Source organism: Mytilus trossulus, chromosome 12 (assembly GCF_036588685.1).
Source record: "Mytilus trossulus isolate FHL-02 chromosome 12, PNRI_Mtr1.1.1.hap1, whole genome shotgun sequence".
Lineage (NCBI taxonomy): Eukaryota > Metazoa > Mollusca > Bivalvia > Mytilida > Mytilidae > Mytilus > Mytilus trossulus.
Window position 1 is genome coordinate 58,788,175 of NC_086384.1, and position 20,803 is coordinate 58,808,977.

The 20,803-nt window shown below is 32.0% G+C and overlaps 2 protein-coding genes across 2 annotated transcripts in view; both read right to left on the minus strand.

Moving 5' to 3' along the window:
* Positions 1-4,722: 4,722 nt before the first annotated feature.
* Positions 4,723-7,593, minus strand: LOC134692638 (uncharacterized). Its single transcript, XM_063553097.1, has 4 exons — positions 7,555-7,593; positions 6,314-6,568; positions 5,154-5,744; positions 4,723-4,760 (listed from the first exon to the last, which is right to left on the minus strand). Exons 2-4 carry the CDS (start codon positions 6,465-6,467, stop codon positions 4,723-4,725), a joined length of 783 nt encoding a protein of 260 aa, XP_063409167.1. The 5' UTR covers positions 6,468-6,568; positions 7,555-7,593.
* Positions 7,594-16,500: 8,907 nt separating this feature from the next.
* Positions 16,501-20,803, minus strand: part of LOC134692639 (uncharacterized) — a 42,803-nt gene continuing 38,500 nt past the window's right edge. Inside the window, exons 3-4 of the mRNA XM_063553098.1 lie at positions 20,087-20,392; positions 16,501-16,559 (exon numbers count right to left, since the gene is read on the minus strand). Coding sequence (XP_063409168.1) covers positions 16,501-16,559; positions 20,087-20,392 — 365 coding nt within the window. The remainder of the gene's footprint in view (positions 16,560-20,086; positions 20,393-20,803) is intronic.

Below are 20,803 nucleotides of genomic sequence, written 5' to 3' on the forward strand. Positions count from 1 at the left end.
TGAAAACCAAAACTAATTAACGACACAACACACATACAGCAAATGCCAATATTATAATAAACTGTGAGTCACACGTAAGTATCCACGCCAAAAAAGTGACGACACTGGGAATTTAAAAAAAAAAATTATTATATTGAACTGAAACTAAAATATACTAATTAACAAAAGAAACGATATACGACTTTGGAATCAAATTCATCAAAAAGTATTAAATATAAAACAGAATGAGATACACACATTTTAAAAAAGCTTTTATTTGCAACGTATGCACATATGGTCTTGAAAATAAAAACCTGTCGAAAAGTAACTTAATTTTGTGTAAACGATCATAGGGTACACATTATTTTTGCAGAAAGTTGAATAAAAAGTAAAATCACAAAAATACTGAACTTAGAGGAAAATCAAATTCCGAAAGTCCATAATCACATGACAAAATCAAATGACAAAAAAACAAAAAAACGATTAGACAAGAACTGTCATATCCCTGACTTGGCACAGACATTTTAAAATGTAGAAAATGGGGGATTTAACCTGTTTTTTAGCGCTAAACCTGTCACTTTTTTACAGTCTCATCAAATCCGTAATACTTACAATGATGCGTGAATTAAACAGACATATTAAGTAAAATAGTCAAAATATGGGTACAGAAGTCTTCATCGTGTAACAATTCTAAAAGGAACAATTTAACTGAACTCAAAAAATGTATCTCCGAGGTTTAAAACAGTTTAAAGGTTTGAAGAATTAAGAAGAATCCCCAAATAGTTCATTCCACTACGCATTTGAATCATATTGACGTTTGTGGTTCAACGTATTTTCTTATACATAATACAAATATATCATAGTGACATATTATAGCACAATAATATACTGACGGGATCTCATAAAGTACAGATTCACGTAATAAGTCCCCCCCCCCCCCCCAAAAAAAAAAAGAAAGAAAGAAAAAACACGTTGACGGGTTGTTTGATTACCGTGCCACGTTAAATGGACTTCATATAAAGAACAATTAAGGCTTGTCTACCTCAGGTATAGATAACCTTAGCTGCATTTGGCAAAACCTTAGGAATGTTGGTCCTCAATGCTCTTCAACTTCGTACTTTTTTTTCAACTTTTTTGGATTCGAGCGTCACTGATGAGTCTTTCGTAGACGAAACGCGTATTTACAAAATGTAGTCCTGGTATCAATGATGATATAAAAAAGATGTGGTATGATTGCCAATGAGACAACTGTCCACAAAAGACCAAAATTACTCAAACATTAACAACTATAGGTCATCGTACGGCCTCCGACAATGAGCAAGGCCCATACCGCATAGTCAGCTATAAAAGGCCCCGATAAGACAATGTAAAACAATTCAAATGAGAAAACTAACGGCCTTATTATTTAAAACAATCCAACAGTCAAAGTAATATTAGTAATAGAACAAACACAAATGAAGAATAAAAGCAACAGTAGTATACCGCTGTTCAAAACTCATAAATCCTTAGACGAAAAAACAAAATCGGTGTAACAAACTAAAACCGAGGGAAACGCATTAAATATAACAGGAGAACAACGACACAACACTGAAATGTAACACACATAGACACGGACCAAGCATCAGACAAAATCCCACGAGAATAACAAATATAAAATCAAAACCAAATACATGAATTTGGGATAGACAAGTACCGTGACACGTCTTATCGCAATGTGAATTTACACTAAAAAATAAGAGCAAACAAACGATTCAACGTTAAAATGTAACACACACACAGAAACGAACAATAATATAACAATTGCCATCTTCCCGACTTGGTACAGGACAATTTTAAAGGGAAAAAATGGTTTGTTGAACAATATAACACGTAGTTAAGATTGAAAACAACATCAGTACATGTACGCTGAATCTATACATCAAGACCATCACGTATTATGTGTTAAGGTGATGCGGAATATTTATCAACAAGATCTTAGTACCTACCGATGAACTATAAATGCATTTTCAAATTATTTGTTTCAAAATATTCATTATGCTAATCAAGTAATGTTCATTCCGTAAATAATGAAATATTGGTTTTTTTTTATATTTTTGGTATCTCAAAAAATGCATAAACAAATTGTTTACATCTCATATCAATGCTTTGAATATAAAAACAACACACTGTAAATTTGGAACCTTTCGGATGTTTTTTAAGATAGTTACCGTTTGTTGATTTGCACTTTTCGCGTATTGTCTAAGGTAAATTAATTGACAATGTACACATTTAAAAAAAAATTGTGGTGCCGAACTTTGCTTTACAAATAAACGAAGAAACTGTATGCTTTTTAAAAAGTGTTTATGGCAAACATTGTCATTATTTTTAAATGAGTGGTTGGCATCATAAGTCCGAACTTCTGTTTTTTTTTTTGGTTTTTTTTATGTTAATATTGTTCAAAAATCTAAATTTCGCCAAATGACGTCATGAAAGCATTGTTCTATATGAATTGATATTTCCGTAATCATTAAGTATTACCACCTTCAATATTGGTCATATAAACGGAAAACTTAATCTTTAAGTCGAATGCTTTTGTTGACTAGTGTAGCATTGATTAAATGAAAAAATAATAAAACTATTATCCTTTGATCTTCTACATGTATTTGCAAATATTCATTAGATGACGTTGAGATCCAGAACGAATACTAAGAAGTAAAGTTTAAAAAAAAATCAACTAGAAGTTAGATATAATTGTATTACCTCATATTTATCCTTCCCAGTGAAGACTAATAAAATCGGAGGATCGAAATGCCCTATAATAGTTGGTTCGTCGGCCGTTCGATGGCAATGGATAGAATCAAACCAAAAATCAACATACTCTGAAATATATTAACATTGTTGAATAAATAATGTTTCACGACTAATTAGGACACTTTGAATATGCAGGAAAAAAACATACAGATCAATCATGTTTACAAGGAGTATGTTAGGTAAACAAAGTTCCAGCTCCTTGTAAGAATGATATAATTGTGTTATGTTATCGAATGTCTGTATGGAGTTAATTGATAACACTAGACGTATTAACACATATATACACATAAGATCGAATTTGTTTCTTATCGACCAAGGTCACATACTACACTAGTCAACAAAAGAAATGATACACGACTTTAGAATAATATTTATCAAAAAGTATTAAACATAAAACAGAATTAAATACACACATTTTAAAAAGCTTTCATTTGCATTGTATGCACATATTATAATAAAAATCAAAACCTATCGGAATGTAACTAAATTCCATTAAACGATCATAGGGTGCAAATTATTGTTGCGGAAAGTTGGACACAACATTGACATATAAATTTTTTAAGTAGTAATTGAATTTTCAAATTTGTTTATAAATAACAATATGCAAATCAAGTAATGTACATATTGTCACTAAGAGGTTGAAATATTGTTTTATTTTTTAAATTATTAGTAACACAAGTGTTTTTTGAAATATCAAAAAATGCAACAAAAGAAGAAATGTTTTCGTCTCAAATCAATGTCTTAGATAATATGTAATCAACACACTGTAAATTTGGAACCTTTAGGATTAGTTTTAAAATTATTAACGTTTTTAAGAAGACTATTTGTCGGTAACCTTTTTTCCTCAGTTCATATAGAACTGAATTCATAATATAAATCAGACCTTATGTTCGCTTGGAGTATATGCGACTGACAAACAAGTACCACCATTTTTTATTTAAGAAATGTATGTATGAATTCAGGAATATGACAGTTGTTTTCAATTCGTTCGATTGATCAATTAATTTTTCCTTTAGATATGAGACTCTCCATTTTGCATTTTCCTTGCAGTTTGATATTCTTGTTATTTTATTATTTTCCAAGTCAATATGTTTTGGTTGTTTTGTTTATTGTTCATCAAAATATAATTTAATTTTGGACGTAACGCGTCTTCTGATTATTTTGTTATGAGCCAAAAGACATAATTTAGTCATGTGATTGTGGCGTCATCAACGTTTTTTCATGGTTTTCTACGGTTTAAAATGAAATTTAGAATTAATTTAAAAGAAATGACTGTAATATTATTTCTGTCTATTCAAAATAACATAAAATTCAGTGTGTACCAAATTGTTTATGTTATTTCTTCATAGACAGAAAAAATATTATAAAAATGTAATCGCACTTGTGTATAGTGCTATAGTTTGCATTTCAAAAAACATACCATGAACTTCATTCGCCATTAACCTTTATTGTGTTCAAATTATTTAAAATTTATCAAAACTTTATCAAACCACCATTGCGTATGTGTCATTTTGGTCTTTTGTGGATAGTTGTCTCATTGGCAATCATACCACATCTTTTTTTCATATGGGATTTATTACAGACCATTGATAGGTAAAACCAGTAAAACAGTCAATCATTAAAAGCAATTAGGGGTATACGTCAATGAAACCGACCCAAAACCGAACTAAAAACTAGTCTGTCTACTTGACTAGTTTAGTCCTGATGTATATATCAACAGTTCAGGGGAATATTCGTTCTGTTGTGTAGAATGTGTTACATATAAAGAAACATTGATGTTATACAATGTGAAACCCTTTTCCACTATTTGCGAAGCAAAGTTCGGCCCCACAAGAAATCGGTAAAATGTACACATTATCAATTGATTTAACATTGACAGTAAGTGTAAAGTAAATTAAACAAAAAAAAACACTTCTACTTCTACTTCTTGAAACGATTATTATAGATTATTGGTTATTTCTTCTGTGCAATACATTGTATGGTACCGTCACCTTAAAAAAAAAGGAACTGTTATATCTTACTTTACTTTATCGTTTGTCTTCGTTTCGAAACAGAAATCCGTGTGAAACATAATTGTTGCCTATTTGTGGGGATATATTTGTTTAACTTAACACGAATTGCTTCAATTAATAATCATATGACTCGTTCCTGTTTTTTTAAATTCCACCTAATTCTTTTTTGTGTTTTTTTGTTCAATGCCAACGATTTATTGCTTTAAGAGCTTTCCAGTTTAAAACACGAAATATGTATATGATGATATTTTACTTTGCATAGCATATAATTAATTAATATGTACAGCTCTTTATTTCATATCATTATTAAATATCTGCAAATCATAAATTATCATTTGCTATTGCATTTTATTTCCTGATACGACAACATACCTCCAATATGCTGAAAATCGGCAAAACACTGATTTAAGCCTTGTTTACTTATGTCATTCTCCATATCTGCAACTACAAGGTATACCGCACTACTAGTTAAAAATGCTTGATGTGTAGCATAAAATTCTTTTTGTCCTGCAAAGTCCCATAATTCACATAAAGCATACAGGTTCGTAAGAGTATTATCAGCTGACTTAGAAAAAACGGTAGATATCAAATCTGTAGGCATTATCAATGATGCAGACTCATTCGCATCTTTATCTTGATCAATACCAAACTTTGTGTCGCTAGCTAAATCTTCAGGTTTTAACAGTAATGTAGATTTATTCGTATCCTGTTTTTTAACAAAATTCACATTTGCTTCGGTAGCTAAATCCTTATGTATTACCAATGATGACCCATTTTTATCATCACTTTTATCCATGCTAACCTGTGCGTCGGTTGTAGTGTCCTTTTTGTCAGTATATATATCATCACTGTGTCTAACATTTATAATCTTTGTCTCCTGTAATTGCACATTTTGAGAGTATATATTCTCGGCCGTTGGAAGTAGTGCTCTCTTAATCCGTCCAACTTTATCATCATTTATATCTGGATGAAAACAAAATCAATTCTTTATTTGTACAACAAGATTCAAACTATCACTTGACAATACGAATATCCGTTTCTATACCACTATCAGTAGTTATTAATAAGTACCAGGATTATAATTTAGTACACCAGACGTGCGTTTCGTCTACCTAAGACTCATTGTTGGCGATCATATAAAAAAAAATTACAAAGCCAAACAAGTACAAGGTTGAAGAGCACTAATTGATAAGGATATACACACGTGACAGTCATTTTGTAAAATACATGTACATGTGTGTTCACTGCCATTTTTGTTTTTGTTGTTTGAACTAGCGTTTTACTTTACCGTTATTGACTAACTTAGCGATACGTTATCTTTTGTAAATAAACAAAAGTATGCATTATTCTTTGCAGAATAGTTATTTCTTTGACGCATTCTCCTTTCCATTCACAATTTTATTTGAAGACATACATGTACATTTTGTAACATCATGTTTAGTAATATGTGAGAATGTTGTATTCGATCGAAGACTTTTCTGTTAATTCATAATAATTGTGTCTAACCACTTTTATTAAAACATGTTATATACCTTTGCCAATTGTCCAGGTTCCATCACTTATGTTAATTTTACATCTACGAACAACAATATCAACACCGTCTGTACTGGTAACCTCAGATATGTCATCCTTCAATAATCGTCTCATAAGGCACGTTTTCCCAACTGATTCTTTACCAACTATCATAACTCTTACAAAATACCTATTTTCTGTCTTTTCACTTTGGATAAGTTTATTGTATCTAGATTTATCTTTCTCTGATAATCGGTTAATGGCTTCTGGTAAATCTAAAATAAATTTACCTCTGTAACATGATGTTTTAATAGATACCAGACTTAATCTAATATGCCATACAAGCGTTTCGTCTGCATAAGACTTATCAGTGACGCCCAAATCAAAATAGTTATAAAGACAAACAGGTACAAAGTTTAAGAGTATAGGGGACTCAAAATTCCAAAATGCTGTCCCAAATACAGAAATAGATATCTTTGTCTAGGATAAGAACACCCTTAGTATTTCGAAAAAATAATACTTTTGTAAACAGCAAATTGATAAAAAAAAACCAACATATAATGGATATTCATGTCAACATCGAAGTGCTGACTACTAGGCTGGTGATACAAGTTTTTTTAAGTGGTCTTTTCAATCATTTAAATTTGGACATTACTATGTGCGCACAATTTATATCTGTAATTGTCCCGACTATTGTTTAGGTCATTCTGTGTTTTATTCCTTTACACTTTCAAAATATTGTAGTTGATGACGTTATATAACACATGTCTAACATCATCTAATTCATCTTACGAAAATTCAAAGCAGTGATCTGGCGTTATAAATTATAAGCCTGGTAGCTTTTATAACTATTTACACAACTGGGTCGATGCAAATGCAGGTGAACAATAATCGGGTCAATTGAAGATATAAATTGTGCGCAACTAGTAATGCCCAAATAAAAATAATTGAAAAGAACAGTTAAAAAAACTTTCTTCCTCTTTCATTACATTGTTTTCCATATTTCTAAACATATTTTTTAGTTTTTTCTTCTTCGTTTGATCGGTTTTATCGCGGATTTTTGTTCAACTATATCTTGTTGTTATTTGTATTTGGTGTCCTGTATCCAATGTAACTGAGTAACTGTTCGTATTTTCAAGTTTCTAAATCAATTCTTTCAGTTTTCTTGTAACGATCATTACAGGATTTACAATGCAAATCTAGTAACTAATATAGACAAGTTAAGTATAAACAAATGCATGTTGATAGTGTATGCACTTACTACTTGGTATTTCGATATGTAGCCGCAATCGTCGCCGGATTGTCAATAGAATAATACAGAGTACGCCTGAAAAAATATCATATCTCATGTGTCATGTTTATAATAGATTTGTAATTGTAGGTAAACAAGAAATTACTCATGTATCTTTAAAAGTGTTAAAATTAATGAAATTATTTAAAGGAATGTTAACCAAGCGTATATTTGGGCACAATGTCGATGTTTGAGTGCATGCATATTTCAAATACGTACCATTATAAAATTCCATTGGAAATCGTTTGTGTTACTATATCTTTTCAACAAGAAAATATGTAGTTTTTTTTTATTTATTTGTGCTAGCATTATTTGACCTCGGTACATTACTTTTAAGAAGAAATCTATTTATTAAAGTTAGTTTTTTTATCTAACACCTGGAAAAAAGTATTGCAACACCAAATTGAAATTGAAATTAAAAAAAATATTTTTTATTTTTTTGTGATATAATTTGGTAAAATAGAACTACTTAAACGTTATTTAAGTATCACCTGAGTTTAATCAATAAATATCGACTCGGTAAGTTTTTATTTGCACATGCAGCTACTGTACCCGTAAACAGCAAAACAGATGTTTTCATCCTCATTGTTTTCAACACTTTAAATAACCAAGTTGTTAAAGTTATGTGATTGACACCTTGTAATGGGTCCTCGACAACTCTAAACTGCAGTAAGATGACAGATAATCAGCATGAGAGAAGCAAGGATGTCGCTGTAACAACTGCACGCATTGTTGGTCATCACCATTCCACTATAAGTCGTTTTAAGAATAAAAAATGGCACTAAACGATGTTAAAGACCTTCCGAGATAAAGAAGACCCCCTATACCATTTGCTAGAGAAAATCAAGCATAATAAAGGTTGGTCAGAAGGAAACCCATTGCATACAATACAATCCCAAAAAGAGAGTGGTGGGCATACAGGAGCCTTTTAACAAGAACTGTTCGAGATCGACTTATCGCTACTGGTTATCGTGCGATAAGATCATTTCGGAGACCTTTGCTAACGAACAGACACACAGTTTTCCGTATCCAATGTAGTGCAGAGCTCGCTAAAGTTGAAAACTACCATCATTGAGGAAGATTCATTGTTCCAATGGAATTCGGGTCATCTTCCTTGGACGGATCGTAGCCCAGATTTGAACCATATCGAGCATATATGGGACACTTTTGGGCGGAAAGTGCGCGAAAGGACACCCCAGTTCAAACACATCATGAAATAATCAATGCCCTTCATCAGAAATTGTTGCTGCTACCTTAGCAACAAATTAGTCGATTTTTGGCAGGAATCAAAAGACGTTAAGATGCGGTTATCCGTTAGAATGAAGGCTGTGCACAAAGTACTAATTCTTTGGCGTATAACGACCAACCATGATGTGAACAGTCATCTAAAGATTAATTTTGAAATGTCTGACATTGAAAAGTTCGACTACAGCCAAAGTTGTAAAATGCTTTTTTTTGTACAAAAAACACTTCATTTTGTTATTAAAATTGTGGTTATATAAATCATTTTTTTTTAAACATTTTTTGTTAGTTCTATGCTAATGTTATTATAAACAATGTTTCAATAATAATATACAAATATTTTATTATATATCATCAAAAAAAGAGCCTGATTTTTCAAGTTTTGAAAAATCAAGGTGTTGCAATACTTTTTTCCATGTGTATAGATAGAAATGCATAACATTTACCGATTAAAAATATTTTTTATAGTATAAATAAAAGACGTTTAGAAGTGTCCGAAAAAAGGCGTTTAGTTAAACTTATTTTACTACGGTAAGCCCTTTATGCTAAACATTTTCCCATGAGCGATACGATAAAAAAAAAACGTTAACGCTTTGTGCACGAGCATTGTTGTACGGACCATTCATTGGCAAGCTATGATAATCTTTATACAAAAAGAATGAATAAAAAGTAGATCAGGAACATAAAATTTGTTTCGTAACCTTCTTTAACTTAACTAAACTTTTCATATAAATTATGTTAACGTACTTACCATAAGCTAATGACAACATCAAAACCCATTTAGCTGCTTCGATACGATATTTATCTGACATTAAAAGAAATAAAGCTGTTGAAAGCGTTTTGTATTTAGCTACATTCACATTTACAATTTTGAATAAATGAATAATCTTTTATACAAAGACGGTTATCTTAACAGTTGTTGAAATCATAAGCTATTTGAATGTTTAATTTAGGTGTCTCGATTTAAGGGAGTACAGAACGCCTAAAAAAAGATAACTCTTACTCATGGTCTGAGTCATTGCTATGTTTTATAATCATGTGCAATATGCAAGTTTTTCTAAGATCATGATTAAAATGTTTACATTATTGCTAAAAGCAGCTGTACACCTATTGTTATTCAACTAATCCTATAATCAATTTAAAGTTGCTCATTTTCCATGAATGAATCTCCAAAGAAACATAATAGGAAAAATACAGAGTGAAATAAATGTACCAAAAGAACATCAGGACGTTAGAAAAGGAGGGAAACAGAAAGGTCAAAGGACCATAACTGTTTTCGTTTGTTACTTGCCAATGCCTAGGTCTTCCGTAAAAAGAAATAAAGTACAAAAAGTAAAAAGTCAAAGGATAATACCATTTGATTTCATAAGGGGGGGCTGAGGGCTTGAATAAAAAATGTCGTCCTGCATTTTTTTTAGATGAAATCATTGGGGAGGAGGAGGGGACCAGGATCTTTTTTTAAGCTCAGGATTTCAGGATCCGGGATTTTTTTTTCGAATTTCGGGATGTCAGGATTTAGATTTATTTAAACTCGGGATTTCGTGTGTTTAAGCGATCGATTTGAGGACCCCTCCTACCCTCTCTATTTGACGTCATTGTCCTGGATTTTTATTTTTCATTCTTTAGAGACCTGCAATGTTCATTAGGTTATCCTGAAATCGTTCACATCATTTTTAATCTGCTTGTTATTCCAAATTAATGTTCCTACCTTTGTTTGCTTGCCTTTTTTTCAAATTTCATCTTAGCCTCCCCTCCTCAAATGATAGCTCCCACAAATTTTAACCAAATTAATAAACCATGGACAAATATTTAATGCTTCTGTTCGTAGATCTTCGTACCAAATTGATTAAAACCAAAGTGAATTGACTCCAAAATACTTTTTTTTAACCATACATGTAGTTACAATGAACTATTCTATGGGCTTAGTAATACACGTAGTAATGTCAAATAGGTTATGAATAATTTACAATTTTAAAATTTCTTGCTTATTTTTTATATGATTTATATTCATGTAAAAAGTTAAAAGATACCGAGGGGGATAATCAAACATCAGTGCATTATTTGCATGCCACGGGACAAAGCTAAAAAGAAGAGGAAAAAAAACATCCGATTCAGTCCACAAAACACTACACATATGTATGCACTCTCACATTCATCTGACTCAAACAAATACTACATCTTTCTAGTATCTTTTTTCAACCTTTAACCTGACAGGACTGGTATAGAAAATAAACGGGTGTCTTCTATTCCGTCCGCAATATTAGGCAACGTAAAATTTATATTTAGAATCCTGGAACTGAAACTACACAGGTATGATAAAAAATAGAACATGTTATTTTTGCTTTATCAAATTTAAAGTTTCAAAGAAAGCAAAATTTATTAGTTTTTTTGTTGTTGTGCCTTTGTCATGTTTGTGTATCTTTCCGATTTTTTTTATTCAAATTCAATTTTGAAATAAATATGAAAAAAGAAAGTGTGGTGTTTTTGCAAGTGACAAAGTCTCAATTTAAGATTATTATTGAATATAGTAATCATTCTCTATAAAAATAAGGACCCAAAAACATAATGTGAAACTTGTAACTTCCGTGCTTATAACTGAAAACCAGTTGTATCTAATTTTTATAACCTCGAGCTCTGCAGAAATATTAAAAATATTCAATATTTAACGAACTTGATTTCACAGTATAAGGATTTTGCACAGTCATCTCTATTTCATCTCTCATGAGATTCTCGTTCTTTGCACGAATAGTTTTGTTCTTAAATATTGAATTGGATATTTTTGAATCTATTGACCAATAAAGTGAAAATCTTGATCATGTCAACATGTAAAGCAACTGCCAACTTTAAAGCTTCTCTCTATGTATTATATGTGTTTTTGGCTTGTCATGCTTTCAATTTCAACAGCTCGTATTTCAAATAAAAGATCAGTTACATCCTTCTTAATGTTTTTGAGCGAGTGGTACTGTTTTACCCCTGTCCATAAGACCGTCCAATTATTGGTAAAAAGTTATTTGGCATAACTCATCCTACTGTTTGATTCCTAGAATATTTTTCACTTTCTTTTCTGTTGAGTAGTTAAGTACGTACACTGCGCTTCAATTGAAACTATTCCTGTTTCAAACAATTGTATGTGACCACATGTCCGTTATGTTATCCGTGTGCATGGAATGGGATGACATGTCAGAAAATTTGTCTATATTTTTGTATGGTCGATTGAAGCTTGTGTAACATGATTTTTTTAAATAAAAATGAAATCATAACTACATAATAGTCATGACCCGTTCAAGTGTTTCTTATTAAAAACACAATAATCGTCCTTGAGTTTAAAGTTCAAGATCACATGAAGGTAAAAATTATAAGAAGGGACATCATCTCATGATGATACATCCATATGCCAGAGATGTAAGGCCTAGGTCAAAAGAATTATGACCTACACGAAAAAAAACCCATTAAGTTGACCTGGAGGTCAAATTTGAAGGTCACAAAAAGGTCATTATGTTGCAAAACACTTAACCCCGTGAGGATACATCCACATACCAAATATCTAAGACCTAGTTCAAAAGACGAAAAACAATATGGCCATTATGTACTTTTTGAATAGATTTTATTTAATGAACCAACTTGAGGATGGGGCGTATTTTAAACTTTAATACCCAAAAATCTAACGATTAAACTTTGAAAAGATTTTGCAAGAACAACGACTCGTATAGCAATTCAAATGCTTATTTAAAAAAATAATAATTAAACGACACATTTAAAAAAAAAAAGAAAAAAATCTTCAAATACAATATGCACTACATTTACTTTTCTAGGCTGATTCTGATAACCCCTATTAAAGTTCAGGCAAAATTGTAAACCCGGAATAAAAAAAAATAACAAGATAAGGGTATCAGTGACCTAATATTCACATCAGATACCATTATTAACTATGATATTGTCAATTTAGATTTATTTTTTTGAATTTTAACATATTTAACCCTTTACCCATATTTCATAAACTACCAATTTTGGCCGATTCTATTGTGTGAAAGATGCCATATTTGAGTTGCCAAATTTTTTAAACATACAGTTCAAATCTTTTAATTTCTTTTAGGTTTGCCTAGTTTACGAATAAAATACAATTAACAAAAACCAAATGACAGGATTGTTTTGGGGTACAGTGTTTGGTACCCCCTTAATGTTTAATGATAAGAAGAATCATGTTAAGTCATAATTTTGAAACCCAACTATGCAATCATGATATATTGATAAACTTATTCTAAAAGATTACCTATTCAACACTGTATTAAGATCATTGAATATTGTTTTATTGGTATACAGATTGATTTTGTTATTAGTAGATTAAAAGCTAACTAAATATTTCTAGTAAGTTATATACATATACATTTTCATTGATCTACAATCTGTCGATACCTGTAACTTGGCATTGCAAAAGGTCATTTTCTCTGGCTGTTTATGACGTCTTGGCACTAAATCCATTGTATGTCGGATGTGTACGGATTGATTGTTTAGCCTTAGAGGCATGATTTTTTTTTATAAATTGTAAGTGGCTTTGAACTAGCTGTCAGATAACTGCGAGTACTCTCAGATCTGTTCATTGTGTCTTTTTGTGTCGGGATGTATAGGTACCCAGCCACGTCCACTTGTATTTTTTGTCTATCTGATGAGTTAAGCCTTTTTCAACTGATTTTTATAGTTCGTTCTTTTGTTGTACTTTTATACCACTGTCCCAGGTTAGGGGAAGGTTGGGATCCCGCCACATTATTTATGTATGTGCCTGTCCCAAGTCAGGAGCCTGTAATTCAGTGGTTGTCGTTTGTTTATGTGTTACATATTTGTTTTCGTTCATTTTTTTTTTTACATAAATAAGGCCGTTAGTTTTCTCGTTTGAATTGTTTTACATTGTCTAATCGGGGCCTCTATAGCTGACTATGCGATATGGGCTTTGCTTATTGTTGAAGGCCGTACGGTGACCTATAGTTTTTAATGTTTGTGTCATTTTGGTATTTTGTGGATATGTGTCTCGTTGGCAATCATACCACATCTTCTTTTTTATAAAACTGATTTGAGTAAAACGAATGTAGCATGCATTGTTTGTTTTGAATTCAAAATAAAAATGGGAGGAATTATGTGTACCCTTTCCTAACATAAAATCAACTTAAAGTTGTTTGATGAGAAAATGAGAAATAACAACTGCAAGTTTTTTTTTTATCACAAGTACCATAATCTGATTTTATCATCTCTTTAAAACTAAGAAAACATAGTGCGTTTGATTGTCAGTTTATTTTGGCACAAGTATCGAATGCCTTTGACAAAATGGGCAGCATACTGGTCGGTTATGGTAATAAACAAAATCTTACAAATTATCATAAATGTGATAAGCAACGTTAAGAATGTTGTTATCAGTTCTTATTGAACACCACAACATCGTTTGTCATGCGTCGATCGTAAAACAGAACTTAAACAACAACTGGTCCTTAACATGATTTGCTCTATGATAACAGATTGCAAACTCTTATCTTTTTAAAGAGTATAAAAGAATGCATCCTATGTCCTGTAGTTTGGTAGTATTAATGCGTTAAACATGATTTTTCAAGATTTTTTTTAAAACTGAATTTAATGAGCTGTTTCATTCATGTTTGAACCCCATATGAATACCGAAAATAATTTGCCATCATATTTAATTTATGTTAACCTTATTTATTAATACAAGGGTCAATATAAACTCAACACTTGTAGAAAGGTCAGAAAGCAAAAGATAGTTTTCACACTCTTCAACTTTGTACTTGTTTGGCTTTATAAAAAAAATGATATGAGCGTCACTGATGAGTCTTATGCAGACGAAACGCGCGTTTGGCGTCCTAAATAATAATCTTAGTACCTTTGATGAATTATTATATTTCGAAAAGACTTGAACAGCTGTTGTTCATTTCTAAAAAAAGGATTTGATATCAAAATTAGACTACGTTGGCGGTTTTTGCGTTTTTTAGGTAACAGAATTAATAGATATAGGAAGATGTGGTGTGAGTGCCAATGAGACAACTCTCCATCCAAATAACAATTTAAAAATTAAACCATTATAGGTTAAAGTACGGCCTCCAACACGGAGCCTTGGCTCACACCGAACAACAAGCTATAAAGGGCCCCAAAATTACTAGTGTAAAACCATTCAAACGGGAAAACCAACGGTCTAATCTATATAAACAAAACGAGAAACGAGAAACACGTATATATTACATAAACAAACGACAACTACTGTATATCAGATTCCTGACTTAGGACAGGTGCAAACATTTGCAGCGGGATTAAACGTTTTGATCGGCCCAAACCTTCTCCCTTTTTCTGAAACAATAGCATAACATCACAACATAGAAAAACATACGATAAAATATCAATTGGCAGACTTAACTCAATCAAAAAACGTATGATTACACAATGAACGAATAAATTTGATCTGCGATATCTGAATATAAATGCACAGTTAATTAAATATTAGAGACAAACATTCATGACCAAAAGGCTAACAAACAAATTCAAACACACTGAGAAATATTTAACCAATCAATGTTCACTTTAGAAAAAAAACGTTTTTTTTTATAATCTTGAAGTTTATACACATGTTGTAAGAATAAGTGAAAAATTGAAGATATTACAAATAATCCAAGGTGGTATACAGACAAGATCCATATAAATAAAAAATGACAAAAAAGCATTATAAACAGTATCAACAGGTCGAATTAACAAGAAAATACGATTTGAGAGTACTCGCAGTTACTGACAGCTAGTTAAAAGCCAAAACCAATTAATAGTAAAAAATCATGCATCAGAGACTAAAATCGACTAAAAAACATCACAGGGATTTAGTATTTTAACGTCATTAATAGTCAAAGAAGAAGTATGAAACCGTAATCCAAATATAATTTATAGTCGCATGTCTAATGACTATCTGAGGGATAAATTTTGGTTGATCTTATATATCTAATATTTGAGGGGCGAAAAAAGTAGCTATATCAAATCTTTTTTGGTGCTTAATATATATTTGACATTAATAAACGAATGATCAGCCCAGTTTGTATAATGTGTTATAATTTATTTGGAAACAATCAAAGCTTCCAAATTTTAATTTGATTTGTTTCTACCTCTTTCAATCAAGTGACACATTTCCGTACAAAACAACAGTTAAACGGTTTTAAAATTACTTTATGAGTTTTGATTGACCCTTTGTATATCAGAAATAAACTTACCGGTTTGAAGATGGTTGATGTTGTATTTGTAGTTGTCAAACTCGTGTATCTGTATTGTCCGCGATATATTAAACCTATAAAAACATATACACGGTTACTAAAACATAGATCGTACAAAACATTTAAAAAATTATTCATATCATCAGAATTAATTTTATGAATAACACGAAAGTTCAAAGAATGTTGTTTATGAAGTTTCTGAAACTTTTCGTCGTTAACAGAAATACAAAGCCATTATATTCTTGGTATTTGTTTATTAACAGATTCAATCATTAGAGTCGATATTTATTTGCGAATCATGACAACTGAGATTTATAATATATTCAGATATATTTAATGAAACAATATATAGTACATTGGTGCATTTGAATTTATTAGTAATAATAAAAGGACGTAACAAGGCAATACAGTTTGATATATAATCAATGACTCACTTATCTACTGAGTAAGGGCCTCTTGTCAATTTTATTTCTTGATAGCATTTTGTATCTGTAAAATAAAAAGTTCCTCTTATGTAAGTGGCACACACATGCATAACTTTGTCCATCAGTTATAATGGTCTGTAACATATTGAATTGCACAACATCAACAATATCCTACCAGCAGTTATGCCAATTGCATTATATGGTCGCGGAAATGTTGATTGCAACTGAAAGAGTCATGGGCCACAATAAATACCGTTAGGTATTCATCACATTCGCACGAAACTTTATTCATTACCCCTTTCAAAACTTCATTCTCTGTTCAATTTATGTTTGAAATCCACTGTTATAAACCCGTATTCAAACCAATACAAACTTCAAGCTATGATTTCGGATATTGCAAGTCACAGACTTTTCAAGCCAGTTCGCATTGGAAAAGATGAAAAAGAGAAAAAATATGTCCTTTGCCAACAAAGGTCTCGATGGCGTCAACCTAGGCAATATCCTTCATCATAAATTAGTTCAATCGAAAATACCTCCTTATTTCAAGGACCAGTCTGTACCAATAATTTCTTATACCTATACCAAACCTATTGCAACTAAAATTTACAAACGCGTTTTGCAGGATCTCGATATTGACGACTTCAAGTCTAAACTTCCTGATTGCACTTGTGCTAGTTCCCAATTCACATATAATCCTGCTGGCCACGTTATTACCGGTGACCTTAACATTGTTAATAACACTTCTCTACTAAATGTGTTATCGAAAGGTCCGAAATATCGTGAGGCTGAATCCATCAATTGGAAATACAACTTTAAAATTTTGATGGATTCAGTCGAGGATTATGCCAGGCAATGGGATAAGCGCGAGAAGGAAGACGTAGACACTATCCGAATGGATTAAGGCAGTGAGGTCGTTAATACAAATCAGAATTAAGAAACTGAATGGGTCCATCAATGCCCATGCTAATCTTTAAAGACCCAAATGTTGATAAACTCCTATCCGACCTCCATGATAAATATGTTGTTGTCCCCGCAGACAAAGCCCCAAATAACATCGTTTTTGTCTGTAAAAGTCATTACATTAATTGCTTGATAAACGAATTAGGTATAGACAATTCACTTGGAAACTCAACATATACCCTCACGACACTTACCAAAGAGGAAATCCTGGATAATCATAGGTCTGTTCTTTGTTCCTTTGGTATTTCAAACAAAGATGAAGAACTGGATCTTCCATCACTGTATTGGATACCAAAACTACATAAGTGTCCTTATAAACAACGGTATATTGCTGGGTCTTCCAAGTGCTCCACGAAACCTCTTTCTAAATTATTAACATCTATTTTATCAGCAATCAAGACGGGCTTCAAAGTTATTGTGAAACTACCTATTCTAGAGGTGGCGTGAATCAGATGTGGATTCTTAAAAATTCCAAAGATCTTTTAGAGAAGATACAATCTAACTCTCTTTCATCTTGTTATAGTATTAAAACATTTGACTTTTCTACTCTTTACACAAGTATTCCACATTCCAAACTAAAAGACGAATTGAAAGAGTTGGTATTACTTTGCTTCATAAAAAAGAATGGCCAACGTAGCTACAAGTATCTTGTCTTTGGGAGGGATACATCCTACTTTGTAAAGAATCACTCTGACTCAAACAAAAAATTCTCTGAAACCGATATTATCAAGATGCTTGATTTCTTGATTGATAACATATTTGTTACCTTCGGAGGACGTTTTTTAACAGACTGTCGGCATCCCAATGGGAACAAACTGTGCCCCTCTACTTGCTGACTTGTTTCTTTATTATTATGAGGCTGACTGCATGCAGGAACTTTTGAGGAAGGAAGATAAGAAGTAAGCAATATCCTTTAACTCTACTTTCCGCTATATAGATGACGTTCTTTCACTAAACAATTCAAAATTTGGTGACTATGTGGAACGCCTCTATCCAATCGAATTGGAGATAAAGGATACTACAGATACAGTTAAGTCGGCTTCATATCATGACTTACATCTAGAAATTGATAATGAGGGTCGCTTGAAAACAAAACTTTACGACAAAAGAGATGATTTCAGCTTTCCAATTGTGAACTTTCCATTTCTTAGTAGCAACATTCCAGCAGCACCTGCATACGGGGTATATATCTCCCAATTGATACGTTATTCCCGTGCTTGCATTTCATATCATGATTTTCTTGATAGAGGGTTACTGCTCACAAGGAAGCTATTAAACCAAAAGTTCCAAATGGTGAAGTTGAAATCATCCCTTCGTAAATTTAACGGACGCCATCACGACTTGGTTGACCGTTATGGAATAGCCGTTTCACAAATGATATCGGATATGTTCCTAACGTCGTAACTACAATCCCCTTTCTTTTCATGAATGTGACCTACCGAATGAGACTATTTACCGAATTTGTGATCACATAAACAACACGACGGATGCCAGATGTGGAGCAGGATCTGCTTACCCTTCCGGAGCACCTTAGATCACCCCTTGTTTTTAGTTGGGTTCGTGTTGTTTATTCTTAAGTTTTCTATGTTGTGTCGTGTGCACTATTTTTTTTTTTTTAGTCTTTTTTCATTTTAAGCCCTGACGTTGTCAGTTTGTTTTAGATTGATGAGTTTGACTGTCCCTTTGGTATCTTTCGTCCCTCTTTTAAAGATAGTCAAAGGGCAACAAAAAAAACTGTCAAAGGGAAATACAAAGACAGTTAAATCGCTACATCATGCCACAGTAAGAGAGCAACATAAACACAGTCAGGGAGCAACATAAACACAGATAAAGGGTAACATAAAGACAGTTAGAGGCCAACTGAAGACAGTCAGAGGGCAACATAGTTACAGCACGTGGGCAACATAAATACTGTAAGAGGAACATATTAGGACCATTTGAGGGAAGCGTTATTACAGAACGAGTACAACATAACTAAAGGCAACAGTAGTAAAGACAGTAAGAGAGAAAGACAAAGGCAGGATATGGGAGCCTCCTGACATTTCGGGATCAACAAAAGACAGCAAGAGGACAATTACAACCCAACATAAAAACAGTTAGAAGAAAACATAACATATCATCTTAAAGACTATAAATGGGCAAAATAAAGTCAGTTAGAAGGCAACATAAAGACAGAAAGAGAACAACATAAAGACAAATAAAAGGCAATTTAAAGTCAGTAACAAATACATGCACAGACTGGATTCCTGACGTAAAGCTAAAACATGAACAATAAACATGTTGCGAATTAGTTGAAATTATCAAGTATATCAGGTTTTAATGTGGTACTCCGTACGCCCGTTTCAATAAATTTTAGTAGTTCGAATAATTCAACATGTCCATATTCATAACATTTATATACAATCAACGTATCAAGACTTATCGAAATTAATACAAAATAAGTGCTTAAAATATCCCAGGGACTAAATGTTAATCGGTAACAGCAATGGAATAGCACCAGTAGTTATAAAGATCGTCTTTTTCTATCAATACAGATAATCACATTCGCTTAACCGAATCGGATTTTTAATAAACCAGCAAAATTAATTATTGATAGAACTAAAATCTGAAAAAAAAGAAAATGTCCATTACCTTCCTGTCCAACCGTTTCGTTGTATGGATTATTTCCGAGATAACAGGAGCAATCTTCAGTTGAAGGATAACAGTAGCATTGGTGTGCTGAGCTCGTGATAAAAGTATATCCTCCATTAGTATTACAAATACATTTTCTGTCGACCGTAGTGTCGCCGATTTCATACGTCTCCTGACCTAGGCTGTTACAAAGTGATTTTTGAAAGGTGCAATCACTGTATCCAACTGTCTCAAAAATGAAAGGCTGATATCGATTACTACTACATGCTACTCTGTTTAAGTTAGGTTGAAAGACGTATTTATAACCTGCAAAGAAAGTGAATAATATTCATGGACATGAATGTTTGAATACATTTACTTTTATAACGTGTTTGTTTTTATATAAGTGAAATTCTGCTATATCTTAATTTGCCATATCAATAATTATCAAAGTTACCAAAAATAAATTTTAAAACTTGATATTATACTTTTACTACCAAGTCGAAATTTGTGATTATAACACAACAGCTCAATTGTTAGGACTCATTAGAAAGATATTTCACTTGACCTATGTATTTCATCTATACTCAAACGGAAAATTTGCATTTTAGTGTAGTTTAACAAACCTACAGCCTCAATATATTAAAATAATAAAATCTGAAGAGAGATGATGTATCAAATATTTTTCTTTTATACGTTTTCAAGACAAAATTGTCAACTCAAACACTTCTGAACATT

Bases quoted from the DNA above. Each gene is read 5' to 3' on its own strand.
- LOC134692638 (XM_063553097.1), bottom strand. From the start codon at position 6,467: ATGATAGTTGGTAAAGAATCAGTTGGGAAAACGTGCCTTATGAGACGA. The intron at 5,745-6,313 runs GTATATAACATG...GTTTTCATCCAG, and splicing joins AACCTGGACAATTGGCAAAG to ATATAAATGATGATAAAGTT. The intron at 4,761-5,153 runs GTATGTTGTCGT...TTTTTTTTTAAG, and splicing joins CGATTTTCAGCATATTGGAG to GTGACGGTACCATACAATGT.